At 39.9% G+C, this 17,035-nt stretch overlaps 1 protein-coding gene across 1 annotated transcript; it reads right to left on the reverse strand.

The window, feature by feature from the left end:
• Positions 1 to 1,284: 1,284 nt before the first annotated feature.
• On the reverse strand, positions 1,285 to 15,808 carry LOC102212079 (protein polybromo-1). Its single transcript, XM_013912985.1, has 30 exons — positions 15,692 to 15,808; positions 12,410 to 12,460; positions 12,083 to 12,180; positions 11,818 to 11,965; positions 11,565 to 11,714; positions 10,489 to 10,605; positions 10,335 to 10,403; positions 10,149 to 10,247; positions 9,983 to 10,068; positions 9,806 to 9,891; positions 9,484 to 9,700; positions 9,015 to 9,156; positions 8,726 to 8,820; positions 8,344 to 8,623; positions 7,843 to 7,948; positions 7,110 to 7,749; positions 6,806 to 7,017; positions 6,495 to 6,680; positions 6,229 to 6,386; positions 5,877 to 6,128; positions 5,648 to 5,793; positions 5,225 to 5,382; positions 4,938 to 5,121; positions 4,416 to 4,617; positions 4,125 to 4,326; positions 3,821 to 3,973; positions 3,193 to 3,354; positions 2,767 to 2,816; positions 1,864 to 2,077; positions 1,285 to 1,695 (listed from the first exon to the last, which is right to left on the reverse strand). Exons 2-30 carry the CDS (start codon positions 12,449 to 12,451, stop codon positions 1,532 to 1,534), a joined length of 4,818 nt encoding a protein of 1,605 aa, XP_013768439.1. The 5' UTR covers positions 12,452 to 12,460; positions 15,692 to 15,808; the 3' UTR covers positions 1,285 to 1,531.
• Positions 15,809 to 17,035: the final 1,227 nt, after the last annotated feature.

Consider the following 17,035-nt stretch of genomic DNA (forward strand, 5'->3'; position numbering starts at 1 on the left):
CATCCATCCATCCATCCATCCATCCGGAACTGCTTACAGAGCAAGTATGAATGATGTCTGAGTGGCATCATTCAAGAGATTCTCACTCATAATGATTTTGTTCATATATAAGCTAAGACATGTAGAAAAACTTTCATATTTAGTAAAAGATATTTATTAACACCATCTAATTACCAGCATATTTTCTGAGTGTTACTCAATGTCTGTAGGCACTGGGATCTTGGTGGTTGCCTAGGGTACAAAATGTCATCTATGTTTTGTTTGTTTTAATTCAGTTTCATTTCATTTCATTTCACAGATGTTAGAGGTTTACTAACTCTATGATATCCAAATTGAAAAATCTGTATGGATTTAGCATAATATATTAATCATTCATTGGAATAATCCAAATATGCAAACTAAATATCACATATTTGTTTGTAAGGAGCCCTTGAATGTTTTCAAAGGTGCCTACTAAAAATTAAATGTAGGGGTGGGTTTAAAAAAATGATTTTCCGATTCAAATAGAGTTTTAGCTTGAATAACACAATATCGATTCATTAAATCCTGAATTGATTTTTAAATATAAATGTATTTTGCCAGAAACGTCAGAATCTCAGGTTAAAGCTCACAAAGCTTTTTCAACAACCACCAAACAACTAAAACAGCAAATGAGAGCAGGTAAATGGACTGCGCACAAAGATGTAAACACAAAGCACGGACCCGACGTCTCACGAGTCTCACAAGTGTCAGTACTGATAAATGATCAGAATTATACTATTTCTGGCTGTCTAAGTCAAAGTGTGCATCACTTTAGTTCAAAGAACCAGCCAGATTTACTGTGAAGACTGGGTGGGGGGAGGGTAACTGAGTTTATTTGGGTACCAGCACACTGGTAAGGGGGGAGGTGGAATGGCACACATGGGGCTAAACAGGTACTACAACAATGTGTGGAGGTGACACTTGGTAAAATAGGAAGAAAAAAACCTCCTAATCATGTTGAAAATGAAAAAGAAGTGGCCGCACAGCAGAACAGGGAAGATAAAGTATACAAGAGAGTAGGGCCAAGCAAGGCAACTGGAAGAAATAGAAAAAAGGAAGTCATTTTCTCTAGGCTAATAATAGGTCTGGAATAAGTTCAGCCACACGACCATTAGGAAAACATGATTCAGAGCAATGTGTAAAATGCAGGAGTGCAGCATGTGTTACTGAAATGTAATGGATACAGACAGCTGCTGTAGACCTCTCAAGTCATGGTCCTCAGACATAAACAAATACCAAATCAGTCAAGGAATGCAGCCGTGCTGAACTCTTCACATTTTAATTGTGAACGCGTGAAATCCTTCAGTACAGAATGACAGTCATTAACAATAATGCACTTTGAACAGCATATTTAAACTGTAAAACAGAAAACAGCATCAACACAGAAAGCAGCTTGTATGAATGCAAACATTTCTTTTTATTATGACAACACAAAGTAAAGACTTTTTAGTGAGCTTAACCCTCATCCTGTCTCACAGGTTTCGGAACAGAGGCTCGCAGTATGAGCATGCTACAGGTTGTGCATCTGACGGATGTTCAGGGTATCCCGCAGCATTAGGTCACGTAGTCGCCAAAGTGCATCTGCCATTGTCTTGTGGGCGCCCTTACTCTTCAGCCAGTGGGACGGCAGTCTGCTCTCTTGCTCTTTTGTCAAACGCACATCTTGTTTTTGAACTGAAATTGCAAAGACATTAAATCAAAGATGAATATGAAAAAAGTACAATTAAACAAAATATTGGTATTCATGGATAAGAAATACGCGCAACATGTGAAGATATTTCTACTACTGTAACTAGCTTTCTATGTAGGCTGAATGACTAACTATTGAAGTATAAAATGAACCTGAGAGAGCTTGGTCCCACTTGCTAACAGTTGAGGATTCTGCTGTAAGGCCCTCGATGTATCTCAGGTAAGCCTCAGAGTGGAGCACCCGCTGATTTTTGGCAGGCGGGGACACAAACACTGGGGTGGATGGCTGCTGCAGTGCAGGTTGTCCCATCTGAGCCTGACCAGGGTACGGTGGTGGAGCCTGCTGTCCTGGGCCAACCAAACCCATCTAAACATAACAATGCAAGAACTCCATTATTTCTCTGATTCAAACTATAATTCAGCTCAATTCCACTCAATTTCTTTATACAGCCCAATATCACATGTGGAGGTTGAAAGGGTTTTACAAGCAGGAAAAAAATATAAAAAGGACATTCACATTACATTTGATCATCATCAGTACTGACATGTATACAAAGCTATAAAATATTGGCAGCTGCCACTGCTACCCCTCCTAGTAGATGCAAGTATGGTATAAATTTGATAAACCTAGGTGACTTCCTTCTTGAATTATTGTATTTACAAGATTTTCAGAAAGGTTGACCTCTGACCTTAAGATCAAGGTCACCAGAATTCGAACTTGTCCAAAATTATTAGTAGATATACCTGTGGTATCAATTCCAAACTCCTACGTCATCTCGTTCACGATTTAGCGGATCCACAAACTCTGAGGTGTAAAAATGCAAATGGTATAAAGGTACACTTTCTTGGAGGGAGCTAAATAAAGTGCAAACATTAAAGAAGTTTTTCAGGTACTCTGTATTGAAGTTGTTTGATGTAAACTTTAAACCAATGACCTGATGATTTCCAGGCTTATATCCAAAACACACACATCTGCATCAAGGTTGCAAACTATACCTAGACACAAATCTTATATACAGTTTTAAGGGATTTCTTTTTCAGAGCCCAACTGATTACCTGAGATCCATGAACACTTCCTGCTCCAGGTCCACCTACTCCATTGATACCTGTGAAGATATTAATCCATGACAAATTGGAGCCAGCCAAGTGCTACTGGTTTATATTCAAAATACTATGTTAAAAATACAATACTAGAAATTAACCGGTGTTTTTAGCAATTTCAGAAATGCCAATCGTTAAAAAGATGATCACATGTGGATTTATTAGCATCATAATCAAGGTTATGTTAACACATTACCATCAGGTCTGTTGGTAATGAGCTGCATAAATACCCAAGTCCTTGATGAGACTATGCGCTCTCAGCTGTCTAGTCATCAACTTAAGGACCTCAGCCTATTGGTACAGGTAGCCCCTCCAGCAAGTCAGATTGGTAGACAGGAAGCAACTGCTTGACAGGTGGTGTGGCTATGACAGCACTCTTACCAAAGTATGGTATTCCAGGGAACCCAGGCATAACGCGCAGGAGATGTTGGGGAAAGACAGGCACCCCCATGTGATGTGGTGGTATGCCAGTCATACTAACCATGCCTTCAACATGTCCTTGCAGGGGCATCATAGCTGACCTATATGCACCCATCCTACCTTCTTAGGAAGGAACAGTAGTAACACAAAACAGCAACATGCATTAGTCAAACATGCATTCACTACCAGGCATGCAGTTATATGTTACTATATATAAATGAATGGAAAAGGTCACACAAATGGGAAATGTGCATGAAATCGTTTTAGTGTATGTGCAGCATGGCCAAGCATTCATTTTACCGTATAAACCCTTAAATGGTGTATACCACCCTTTCATGTGTAGGACACTCCATGACCCAATTGAAATGCAGATTCTACGATTTTTATTATGTGTCTGGGTGATGCATAATGGGTGTTATGCACAATTTAAGTTTATGAATTAGGTGAAATAATGTTAGAGGCAATATAAAAGGAAATCACAGCAAAATGAAAACAAAAAATTGAAGATGTGAGTAATTCTAGCAGTTAAGCTTCTTATTCCAGTCTTGTAGTGTGCACTGGGGATCCATCTGCATCTATGAGGGGTTACCTGACACAGGCGTCATGCTGGGATTTAGCATCCCCATGGGGGTTGGGGGAGGCACCACCCCCATCAGTGCCCCTACTGGGGTACCTGCTCTAGGGGACGTCTGATGCTGGGCCCTCTCACGTTCCTGTTGCTCAGCCACTTTTGCTGCTCGCTCTGAAACACAAGAAATATAAGTATAAGGTGTTAACTTTATCATTCACAATTCGTGAGCCATAAATAAGTGGATCGATAGATTCAATCAGTCAATCCATCAATCAATCTCTATGCTATCAACTGAATAGGAATATCAAATAAAAATACTCACCTTCATACTCTGCTTTCCTGGAACTGTCCAGGTTCCTCCACTCTGTGCCAACAAGGCGGCTCAACTCCCCAAAGGAAAAGTCTGGGTGCTGAGCTTTTATCACCGCTCGCATCTCACTGCTGAACAGGATGTAACCGCTCATGTTGATCTTCCTCTTTGAGCCTTCCTTCTTTGAAAGCCCTTTTATGGACTTTGGTGTGGACTGTAACCAATCAAAGGGGAATAATCCGTAAAAATACCGCACAAGTATTATTGCTCAAAATTATTTAAAATAATTACTTTCATACTAACCTGCGGAGGAGTGTAAGGCATGATATCCATGTCACTAGACATGGAAGACTGCATCTGTGGAAGAGTCTGGTCCCCTAGCTCGCCATCATCATCCCCAAGATCCTCTAGCTCTTCATCAGTCATGTCAGCAAACTTAGCTTCCAGTTCCTCAATTTTCCTATCTAACAGAGGGGATGGCTCCTTCTGGGGTACTATAAGCTTCCTGTACAAGACATTCAGTGTAATTTATTCTTCTTTTCCAAATAAATTCTTCAGTTAGGAAAAGCTTGTTAATTGATTTAAGTTCTCCTTTCAGTAACTCAAATACATACACGGATGGCAGTAGAAAATTAAAGCAGACACAGAAATGAAAAGCATCCAGTATGAAAAGATCAGCTGTCTCTATGCAAACTATGCCAGTCTTTAAAACAGTTTGGACCAATAAAACATTTATTACTTAGCTCTTTAACACTTAATAGCTGAGACGTCTTGATTTTTCACCAACCAACAATGATAGGCATACATAGCCTACAGACTGTTCACCTAAAATAGTAGATTTCATCTTCCAGCACCTTCCCAGAGAGTGAGAAGCGCTTCAGACCTTTGAATTTCTTCATCTGCTTCTCACTCTCAATGTAGCGGCTCTCACAGAGCAGAACGTTCTCTTCAGGCACTTCAGTCGGCCGACATGACAAATAGTCTTTGAAGGACGACACGACACACTTTCCTGTGAAATGAGAACAGATTTGCTTAATGCTTTTAAGGATTCTTCTGATAATGCTATCATCATAAAGTAGTACACAAAGCTGACGGTGTTCTGTTTAGGGTACCTATGATGCAGGTCATGGGACAAGTCTCCTCCAGGTTGCTGAGGAACACTTCCTTCTTATAGAACATCTTTGTGGGTTCGTGCTCTGTTTCTTCAGGATGAATAAAGATGGGACCAAAAAAGTAACCCGCTCCATCGCGCATCCACATTTTCTCAATCCTGTTCAATAAAAAAAAAAAAAAAACCCGGTTTTTTAAGCATTTGATTAACTATGATCAGCATACAAACAATAGAGTTTCAATTATTATAACTGCAGGGAAGCATGAGGCATATTCCAAATGGCAGTTTGGAAAAAGCAAAATTGAATTGTAAGCACATCTTTATAACTAAGCAAAAAAATTAGTATTATAATATATTATAATACTAAGTTTTGTCTGTCATAACAGAAATGCTGACGCAACTTTCACAGGAGCAGCTACGCTACCTGCCAACTCGATGGGGCACAAGTCCATGAGAAGCGATGTAAACGAAGTCTGCTACTTTAAGCCACAGGTTGTTGTAGCAGAGTTGCTCGTAGTACTGACACCCTGGCTCCCCATTGGTCACATCCAATGGCACATCTTCCCTTTCCTGCAGACACAAATCATTTTGCTGACAGCGAGACTTATATGCACACTACCAGTTTTTATAGAAGCAGTCAAATCGCTATTTACCTTGTCTATTATACCATTTGTAATCTTGCTTTCATCTGCAATCTCTGGTGGCTTCTCCTCCTGTTTCTGGGCAAAAATGGATGCCACACGGACTACAGGAAGGGGTACCTCTCTGGGAACAAACCGGACAGAGCTCAAGGGCATCGTCCACATCTTGATCTTTTTGAAGGACTTGGACTTGGCAGAGTAACGGGACTCACAGACATAAACATCCTCCGCTCTGAAGCCTTCAGGATGAAGCTTGAAGTATTCCTTCAATGAAAAACGCATTTAAAACAATAAACAAAACAAAAAATGGCCATAAAACAAAACCTATTATTAATCTAAAAAGAACAAAAAAGCAGTGAATTACCTTCACAAACATGACCACACATTTTCCCATAATCTTGCTGACAGGAGCTTTGTTATAATAGTCACTCTTAAAAACTTCCTTCTCCAGGAATTTCCTTGTAGCCAGATGAAATGTTTCATTTGGCCTATAGAACCAGCAGCCATACAGCCACTTTTCCCCTGTGTGTATAAGCGGTAGAAAAACTTACTCAGTTTTACTGCCTGAAAATATCAATATGATTTTTTGTTTTAATGACAAAACAATTTAGTTAGTGTTAAGAGACTGACCGGTGTTGTCTTGCCAAAGACGCTCAATGTAGATTATATGGGGCTGGAGGTTAGGCTCCGCAGGCTCCACGTACACGTAGTCGCCCACATGGTACATACTGTCCTTGAAGCTGCAGTCCTGACTGTATGTGCGCTGTAGGCCCGACTGCCATGATCCTCCAACAGGATCCTCCCTCTTCTCTGCTTCTGTGAATTCACCACATATTCAGCAAAACAAGGCTATATGCACAGATGCATGGTAGTCTATGATAGCACTTTTTATGGACTTTTAGTTTTAATACATAAAGTGTTTGACATGTTTGACATAATACCGATTTTCTCCTCTTCTCTCTTAATTTTGTCTTCTTCAAACTCCTTAGGGAGCTTCTCTTTCTTCTCCTTTTCAACATCACTATGCAGATGCTTAGAAGTATAGCTGAGCGCTGGGGACATCAAGATCTCTCCGTTCTTACACAGTTCATCTCTGATACGTATGAAGAACTGCTGCAGCTCCACAGCATCTTCAAAGATCTCTGAGTCTGTCCTGTAATGAACAAATGGTGTAACACTAACTTCTGCTTCTTTTAATAATAAGCACTGATTTGGTTTTGTGTACAATGTTCAGCAATACTTTACCGATTCAGTCTTCTGGCCTTCTCCAACACTTCAAACATGTGGTCCTGAAATACATCCAACCTCTTGTAATGGCCTCGATCCACATTATTTCTGATAATCTCAAAATTGAGCGATGGCTTCTCTGGGTTAGCGGGATCAACAGCTGGGATCTCAGCGAGTGAATCACTGTAACAACGTCCTTCATCGTCTTGGTGGCCGAGCACAGAAACAAAGAGGCTACGAATGAGTTCCTGGATGAGGCGAGGCACATCGGGGACATGGGCATCCTCTCCTCCCTCCAGGTCACGCCTCGTCTCTAACAGCACCCTGTGCAGCAACAGAGCGTCGCGGTAAATCAGAGACTCTGGCTCATTGTAAGTGCAGGCGTTGTTGAACATGAGCACCAAGTCCTCAACCAGAGCATCTACATCCTGGTACTTGTTAGCCAACATGTGGCTCCTAATCTTCTCCATGTCCACAGGTTTCTTGATGGCAATGTAATAGTCAGGCAGCTCAGCACGAGAAGGCAACCGCAGGAAGATCGTGCTGAGACGACGGCCCCGCTTATCAGTGTAGTTCTTGACAGCTTCGTACAGTTCATGCAGTTTCTGCTGTAGAGGTGTTAAATACTTTGACTTCTTTAGAGTAATGCTGTTCTTTCCTGCAACAGAAGTAGGAACATTTCTAATTCTTGACAGATAAGAAATTTACATACTTGCATATATTGTTTGATTATGTTACTTGAGTGACATACTTATTTTCAACTTTGGGGACATCATGTCATCATCATCAGTTGCTGGGCCAAGCTCTTTGCGCTTGTCTTTCATGATCTTCTCTAGGACGTCTGCATCGTTGTAAACCTACAGATACAGAAGTTCAGGGTAGACCCCCTCTAGGTTCAATCTCTGTGTCAAACAAGCCAACTTTCCTTTGATTGGCTGCCCCTTGCAAACAAAAGATTTGAAGTGGCTCCGCTGACAGAACTGCATGGCTTAGATGATGATATCAAAGATATCTGGTCTTAATAAATAAAGTCTGAGCTTCAAGCTCATAGGTGTGTGTATATGATTGATAATAATTAAAAGCTCAAAGGAGACCTTTGAGCTTTTAATTTTTGTCATACTATCTACTCTAATAGTGAAAGAAGGACTTGTCTTCAGGAACAAGAAACAAATCAGCTTCTTTAACTTTAGAAAATATAGAACAAATAACTGGGATCTCTAAAATGTATCAAAAAAAGGGAGGCGCATCAAACCTGAGAGCCTTCCTCATTGTAGTGTCGCGCATTGCGGAACATCAGCTTCATATCTTCCAGCATTGAGTCTTCGGTAAGGTACTTGTCTGAGCGGATATTGTGCTCTATGGTCCTCAGGTCCATTGGTTCCAGGATGACTTTGTAGTAGTCGGGATAGTCCTTCTTCGAAGGCTTGACCATGAAGAGGTCACACAATCTGCGACCAGCGCCAGCTTCTCGCGCCTCATTCACAGCAGCAAAGAGAGCTTTCATCCTGTTTTTCTTCGTATTCTTCTTGTGACTAGAAGCCAGAGAGAAACCACCAAAGAACTGTCACACAGGTATCCCCTTTCCAAGAAATGACCAACTTTAGAGAATTCAACAAGTACGTGACAAAGTGCACCTTTTTCTTTTTGTGCTACTGGTGTCAGAGGTGGCAGAGGAGAGCATGCTGTCGCCATCATCATCATCTCTCTGTAAAAGCTCCTTTCTCTTCATCTAGGTGAAAGGTGATAAAAACAATCCGGAGTTACAATAATTCTTTAACAAAAAAAAAAACAACAAAACAAAACACCACAAAACTGGCAGAAAGGTGTAATCTTTAATAATCCATAAAGGAGCTCTTTTTTAAAGAGAATGTCCAAGCAAATCCAACATAGACGCACAACTACAAGGAACAGGCAGGCACTGACCTGCTGAATATGCTGAAGTTTTAGAGCACGCTTGTAGATGGAAGAGTGAGGAACGTTGTAGCGCTTGGCATTCTCAAACATCAATGTCAGATCTGAGTCGATGTGCTCAACACTCTCATACTCGTTGTTTTTCATCTTGTTCCTGTGGGGAATTATGGGCTCTCACATTTGGGAAGGAGGGCACAGGAAAACTGAACTGTACAGTGAGTGTGTTTGATGCCACATTTTCCCACATAAGATAAAAAAGACAGGATGCAGGTGAAAAAACAAAAAAAACAAATCATTGATGAAAACATTGAAGAACAAATGAGGAACAAAACGAGCTGATATTTGCCAATATAAGAAAATGAAGTTTTCTTTCTTGATTTCTTTAAATTCTGAACTACAAATAATTTTGCCAAAAAAAAACAAAAAAACAACAAGTTTAAGAGCATGAAAACAGCACTATGAAAACACAGTTCTGTCATACTTGATCTGATGAAGGCAGATGGGCTGACTAATCTGGTGGTAGTAGTCTGGGTAGTCTTTCCTGGACGGTAGCTGCAGAAAAGGCTCAGAAATCAGCTGGCCCTGGCTGTTCCTGGCACCGCGCACAGCTTCATACAGCTGGAAGATGGGATTACTCATGTCCATGTTAGAGGTCATACTCTCTGCCTCTGATTCTCCCTCATCATAGTGGACAGACCCTGTCAAACACAGGAGATAAATGGCTAATGGCTAATCTCTGTTACAACACCGTAAAGAGCAACTTAATCAACATCCAACAGTTTAACAATGAGATGATGATGTACCGGAGAGTATGCCTTCCTCATCACTTTCATACTGAAGAGCCATGGTGATAGCTGAGAGGCGGTCTCCCTGTGCAGATCTTCTATTCCTTGCAAAGACAGACAGAAAATTTTAAAGAGCCGAGTCAAAACCACACAGTTAACACAACTTCTCTCTACATTATTCCAGGTGTTAAGTACCTGATACGAATGCTGGACTTGATTGGCTCTCCGTGTTCTATCTCTGACTTCTTTTGTGCAAAAATCTTTTTAATGGTGTTTGCATCCTGCAAGACAACAGCAAGTCACAAGTTAGTGTCTTGGACACCAGCAATAGCCTGTATCGTGCTTTCAGATGCACCCTGACCTTAAACACCTGTGATCCAGGCTCATTGTAGGTTTTGGCATTCTTGACCAACAGGTCTATGTCCTTAGCCATGGCATTGACACTCCTGTAATGGCCCAACTAAAAGCAAAAGTATTGGTTGGACATTTCATTAAGAAAATATTTAAAAACACTAAATCAGAATTTAACAGGAAAATATAAGCGTACCTGAATCTTTTGAGCGATGATTTTCAGATCTATTGGTTCCTTAATGATGGCATAATAATCTGGGTATTGCTAAATGAAAAGGGCAAACTGCAAATCAAACTAAACAAACGTATTTTATGTTTCATTTTACAAGTCATACTCGAGGTTCTCGTACCATTTTGGAGGGAAGCTTCTGGAACAGCTCGCTGACAAGGCGACCAGTGGGCTCAGTGTACGACACCACAGCATCAAGGAGCTGCTCAAGGACTTCTTTCAAACAGGTAGGTGCACTCTGATATGCAAGTATTTACATGAGTCAAGCAGCAAAATACAGTATCATCTTTAGTCATGTCAGCTGTAGACCGTATTCTCTTTACTGACACAGTAAAAGATGGCTTTTAGATCTGTTACTGCTGGGACTGAGTTTAAAAGTCCTTAAAACAGATGAGCTAAATGTTTCACATGACAGAACTGCAACTGCAATATCTTCAGAAAAATTTAAAGTCCTATCCGGTCGCTACTTCTTCTGCTAAGATCAGTGTTAGTATCTTGGTATAAAGTTTACATAATGCATTAAAATTTAATCACACTTTCTATTAAAAAAAATTGTAATTCATGATTAATTTTCTCATTATTACTACACATAAAAGTGATCAGCTTTATTAACAAATTAACCCCTGGAGAAATCTTGCTGTTTAAAGAGCACAATGGCATTAATTGATCATTATCATTTTAACTGTAGGCTGCAGTCAGAAAACAAAGCAACGACCTGTTACTCTGTTGCTGCATTTATTGGTTAGTTTGCTTGTGTGACTCATATTTTAACACAGCAACCTCATGTTTGTAGATTTTTGGTTTTGGTCTTTTGGTGGGTTTAGCGCTGGTAAAATATTGAAAATAGCTGTGACGGTAAGTAAAGCAAATCAAATAACCTGAGTATAAACTTCAAATAGCCCAAATCAAACTTTTCTGTTTGCCAATCCCATGGAAAACTGAAAACCCAGTGAAATACTTCATACATATGCAAGTGTGGAATAGTGCAAAGAATGGGACACTCCAGTTGTTGCAGGGCTAATATGGCTAACATAATTTTTAGCTTTGATCAAAACTAAACTAACTAGAGCTGTAGTAAAAATGCAACTGAGGGTTAGCTTCGCTGATTACTAACAAAATACAGAGAGATGATTCAATGCTGATTCTGGCCAGTAGGTGGCTTATACTGAAGAATAACAATGTATCCCTAAAATGCACCTCATCTTCGGTAGATCCTCCAGGGTTGTCTTGTGCATCATATCCATCTTCATCATCTTCATCATATTCCCCTCGCTGAACAAACTCATTCTTGGTGCGCAGGTAAAGGTCCCACAGTTTGCAGGCTGCTCTGTATTCTGGACTGTCCGACTACATTAGGGCAAGACAAATTAATTTTATGTTCATACTCTGGACCTTACACTTCCTTTACAAATATGTTAAACCATTTAGAGTAGAAATATCTATTTGTTACCTTATAATAAGTCTTTGCATTGTTGAATAAAAGTTGAAAGTCACTAGTTAGTTGTTCAACATCATCGTACTCCTCCATCTTTAATTTTTGCTGGATCTTCATCATGTCAATAGGCTGAGACACCACATGGTAATAGTCTGGCTGATTCCTGTAGGAAAATTAGACTTTTTTTGTAATGTTTGTATTCAACTTCACATTTTGGGATTGCTATTATAGGATTTTAATAATGTAAGTATGTCTAATGATCACTCATCCCTCTCATCACCTCCTTTTCGGGGCTCTAATGAAGAGCTCACACAACATCCTCCCCTGGTCATCCTTGTAATCTCTGATTGTGTTGTATAGTTCGTGGCATACAGCGATCTGTAAGGCAAAATTTAAACACTTAAAAACACCCACACCCTTTTCATCATTAAATACTTACGGTCAGTGTGGCACTATAATTCTCACAGTTCATTTTTTAAGAAATGGTAACTGAAATTTGTAAAATTACAGGATCCACAGTAGGAATGTTTGAGGTCCTTCTCCTCTTTCTCCCAAATGAAGGCACTAACGATGAAGCCTGGCTATCGTCAAAATCTCCTCCACTCACACTGCTAGAGGGAGACGTCGCCCTTCTCCTTTTCAAGGCCATGACGAACCCCTGAGAAGACAAAGTCCAATTAAGTAACAGCATTTGGGAAATAATGCACAGAAATAACAGAGCTATACTCAGTTGTACTGTATCAGAAGCAGATGATTAGATTGTCACTCATGAAAATTATAAACTGATATTATGAAGTCAAAAGATTTGCCAGCTGTTCACGGCGGTGCTGCTGTGACTTTCCTTGGAGTCAAAAGGGATGAACATAAAATAACAATTTGACGTGTGATTTCCTATACCTACAGATAACGTGGTCTCAAAATCTCACTAAGATGATTTCATGTATTAAACATAAAGTTGCCTTAAGGTTTAGAACTGGTCTCTTCCCCTTCTTGACAGATCCTCTCATCCTTAAGCGCAACATGTACTGCAAATGGCATGAAAAGAGCAGAAAATAAACAAAGAAATCAGGCTCGAAGCATACAGTGTGGCTGTCGTTTTCTTGATTTAACAAGAAAATGTAGGTTTCTCAAGTATTCTGGATTTCTGGCATACACTTTCACTTTGAAAAACTAGCAATAAATGATGTTACTTCTCGTTATAGTAAAAGCAATTAAGTATTTAGTTAAAGGAGTCTCAGTAAAATCAAGAACGTCAGTGAAAACAATTTCCGCAAACCCTTTGTTGTACACACAACCACACTGTATGACTAATAGTTATGAAAATGATTAAAAATCTAAGCAAGTAAAGCTTAACTCATTCACTGCCAGCCATTGGCAGTGAATGAGTTAAACCCATTGACTCATTCACTGTCATTGACGGCTATAGACGTCAATGACAGTGAATGAGTTAAATGAGTATGAGAATGGGGAGCATGAGAGACTCCCACTGAAATGATCCACTGTCACTCCGCGGGGGTTCAGCAATAGTTATTAGTATTAGTTACAGTAGTTCAGTTAGTAGTTACTAATCTTATTCCCAACTCAAAGTTCTTCCTCAAACCCACATTTTTTCCTTTACACATGCACTCAACAGGCACTTTATTAGGTACATCTCGCTAGTACTAGGCTGGCCTCCCTTTTGCCTTCAGAAATACAATAATTCTTTGTGACGTCGATCTAACAATGTGCTGGAAACATTCCTCTGAGATTTTGGCCCATATTGACATGATAGCATCACATAGTTGCTGCAGATTTATGGGCTGTATATCCATAATACCAATATGTCGTTCTACCACATCACACAGGTCCTTTATTCAATCAAGATCTGGTGACTGTGGCGACCATTTCAGTGCACTGTCATTTTCAAGAAACCGGTTTTGTGACATTGCACATTATCCTGCTGGAAGCAGGCATCAGAAGATGGATGCACTATGGTCATAAAGGGATGGACATGGTCAGAAACATTACTCAGGTAGGTTGTGGTATTTAGGCGATGCTCAGTTTAAGAAGGGGTTGAAGTGGGTCAACAAAATATCACCGGCCTCATTACAACACCACAATCAGGCTTAACCACGAATATAAGGCATGGAGATTTGACAAGGTTCAATGTGATTTGCATTTAGAGATGATCTTCTGCATACCTTGGTTGTAATGAGTGGTTATTTGAGTTATCTTTCCCTTCCTATCAGCTCAAAGCTATTCTCCTCTACCCTCTGGCATCAACAAGGCATTTTTATCCAGAGAATTGCCCGCACTGGATATTTTTCCTTTTTCGGATCATTCTCTGTAAATCCCTAAAGATGGTTGGGTAAATCCCAGTAGATCAGCAGTTTCTGAAACAGCCAGTCTTGCACCAACAAACATACCATGTTCAAAGTAATTAAATCACCTTTTTTCACCCAATTCTGATGCACGGTTTGAACTTCAGCTGGTCATCCTGATTACGTCTACTTGATCTTTGCATTATTGAATAAACTGCAGTCGCATGTGATTTGCTGATTGTATATTAGTTATATTAACAAGGACTTGGACAGTTTTATGTAATAAAGAGGTTAGTGAGTGTATGTTCACGTAGGGTGTACTTGATACCCATCATGTAACTGACATTCACACCCATTTAAAACCAACGACTGCGTGTAGACTGTGTACCCAGAAGAAGCCCACACAGTTGCAGGCAGAACATGCAAACCAGCCTGTAGAATCCAAACCCATCTCTAAAATACCGCATCACTGTACCCCAAGTCAATATAGCCCATAGCTTACATTTTATTTAATACATACCATTTAAAGTGTGGATTGTGAAATACACACATTTTGTCTTCTTATGTTTACTTTTATATTATACATGACATTTTTACATTATACAAAAGTATTCTTTAATGTGCAGAAAGTGAGGATGCTCCAACTGTTAATTCTTGTACCAACGCTAATGTGTAAAATGACAAAGTACCAAATGATCAGTATTATTGTTGTCTTTCATTCCTCTTTGTGAAACAGCCAAAGTAGGATTTATGCAGCACCATAGGTGAACACTGGCCACTGTCCTCAGTAAATGTAATGCAGATTTTTGGCTGCTATATCCCTGTAGAAAAGCAGTAGTAGTAGAAAGCTTAGTCTGCCTCTAAAACTAACTGTACTCATTTACAGAGTAAACAGCAGTGATCCTCATACATATGTGATATCAAACAATAGGCCTAACGCAGAAATGTCAATAACTGTAATAAAAAATATACTATTGGCACTGTGTACAGTGGAAGGAGGACCAAAAAGGCACGTTGGAGCCTTAAATGATGAATTTAAAGGTATTTAACATATACTTTCGGGAGAGGAGAACTAGGAAAATGAAGGTGTTTAAAAAATAAAATAAAAATAAACAAACCCTCTGCTCTCCTAGTAGGTTTTAAGTACCTTATTTTACGTTGTTAAATGCTGCAGCTCACTGCTTTCACCTCGAATGACATTTCTCTTAGTGCGCGGCAATGATGCTGGTATGTCTGGAGGTCTGACTCGCCAAGAATGTTAACAGCTCTCCCTTAATGCTCCCCAGCAGCTGCGCACAGGCTGCCGTCCAGCGTGCACACATCAGCAGCCTAGCATGCAGAACGGCAGCTGTCCACACACCTGAGTGTCTGTCACTCAGCGTGGACAGGTACGCACCTCGGAGCAGCTAGCCTTAGCTACAGTTAACGGTTAGCCTTAACGTTACCTGGTGGGTTAAAGCCTAGACAAAGGCATCACTGTAACGACGACTAACGTTACAAAGCTACCGTTATGTGCACCGACGACACTTGTATAAGGAGAGAAAAAACATACACACACGTTTTACAACTTGACATGGCTGTGTGCTTACCTTTTGTGAACACGACAGCACTACACCCACAAAATCTTAACCATCAAGTAAGCCAATCACTTATCGATTTTAGGTAGGGAGACAGAACTGTAACGTTCTCGCCAATGTAACCTTTATTTCCGTTTGCTTACCTTCACAATAAAAGCGCAGATGGATTTGACGTAGTTATACGTGCGCATTTACATTATTGTAATTGCTTTTCTTCTCTTGTCACTTTATTGTGGGGTTTGTTCGATAAGGAGTTGACATAAAAGGGACTACTTTAGTATATATAAACTGTCCCAAACTGCCAGAATTATAAATAAAAAGGGTCAACCTGGACTTGAAAAGGAGCGCAAATGGACTTCCGGTTAGTTCAAAATTATTTTACTAACTTTTACTGCGCCATTAAAACCTCATTGTTGTTAGTCAAAAAACCTATTGAGCTGTCAGACTGACCTAAAGTGTAACTCCAGTTACATTAAGCAGTAACTTTCCACGTATTAGCCCATGTTTGTGCCATATTCACACAAACTCATTTTGCCACATTCAGTCAAGAAAAACAATGGTAAATGGACTGGTTCTTATATAGCGCTTTTCTACTCTACCTGAGCACTCAAGCTCTTTTTCTACTCTACCTGAGCACTCAAGCTCTTTATACAACATTCCTCATTTACCTATTCATATTTTTTTCCCATGCTTTCTTTCTTTCTTTCTTTCTTTCTTTCTTTCTTTCTTTCTTTCTTTCATTCATTCATTCATTTATTTATTTATTTATTTATTTATTTATTTATTTATTTATTTATTTATACTCCAATAGATGGGTCGGATAAGAACTTGGAGTTAGAATCTGGCCGCGGATATTTGGCATGCAGACTGGTGCAGCCAGTTAAACCATTGAACCACAAACCTTCTGATTAGTAGATGACCGGCTCTACCTCCAATGGATATTACATCCATAACGTTATGTCATGGCTTTTTCTTCTTCGTTTACTTTTTTTTTTTTTTGCAGTATTTGCACATGAAGTTTAAAAATGCTTTAAAATATATCAACAATGTTTTCTTCCTCTTTTGGCTGCAACCAGTGGTCACCACAGTGAATCATCAGCCTCCACCTCACCCTATCCCTAGCGTTCTCTTTGACAACCAACCCTCTGAATGTCCTCCATCACTAAATCCATGAATGGCAGCTACATATTTAACATCTTTTGTCCAATATCTCCACCGTCCCCAGTGAGAACGTCCAAGCCTTCTCAGTCTTGCCTCTCTACCTTTCTCTCCAAACTGCTCAGCCTGAGCTGTCAGTTGTGGTCACTCATCTTCAGCTTTTCCACCTCCAGCTCAGCCTCCTGTTTGATAAGAGAT

The sequence above is a fragment of the Pundamilia nyererei genome, unplaced genomic scaffold, assembly GCF_000239375.1.
Source record: "Pundamilia nyererei isolate P.nyererei 1_Seehausen unplaced genomic scaffold, PunNye1.0 scaffold00110, whole genome shotgun sequence".
In the NCBI taxonomy this organism is placed as follows: domain Eukaryota; kingdom Metazoa; phylum Chordata; class Actinopteri; order Cichliformes; family Cichlidae; genus Pundamilia; species Pundamilia nyererei.

Excerpts from the sequence above, each read along its gene's own strand:
- LOC102212079 (XM_013912985.1), bottom strand. The coding sequence starts at position 12,451 with ATGGCCTTGAAAAGGAGAAGGGCGACGTCTCCCTCTAGCAGT. Across the intron at positions 8,624-8,725 it reads AGTAGCACAAAAAGAAAAAG|TCACAAGAAGAATACGAAGA; the intron begins GTGCACTTTGTC and ends TCTGGCTTCTAG. Across the intron at positions 7,949-8,343 it reads ACAATGAGGAAGGCTCTCAG|GTTTACAACGATGCAGACGT; the intron begins GTTTGATGCGCC and ends CTGTATCTGTAG.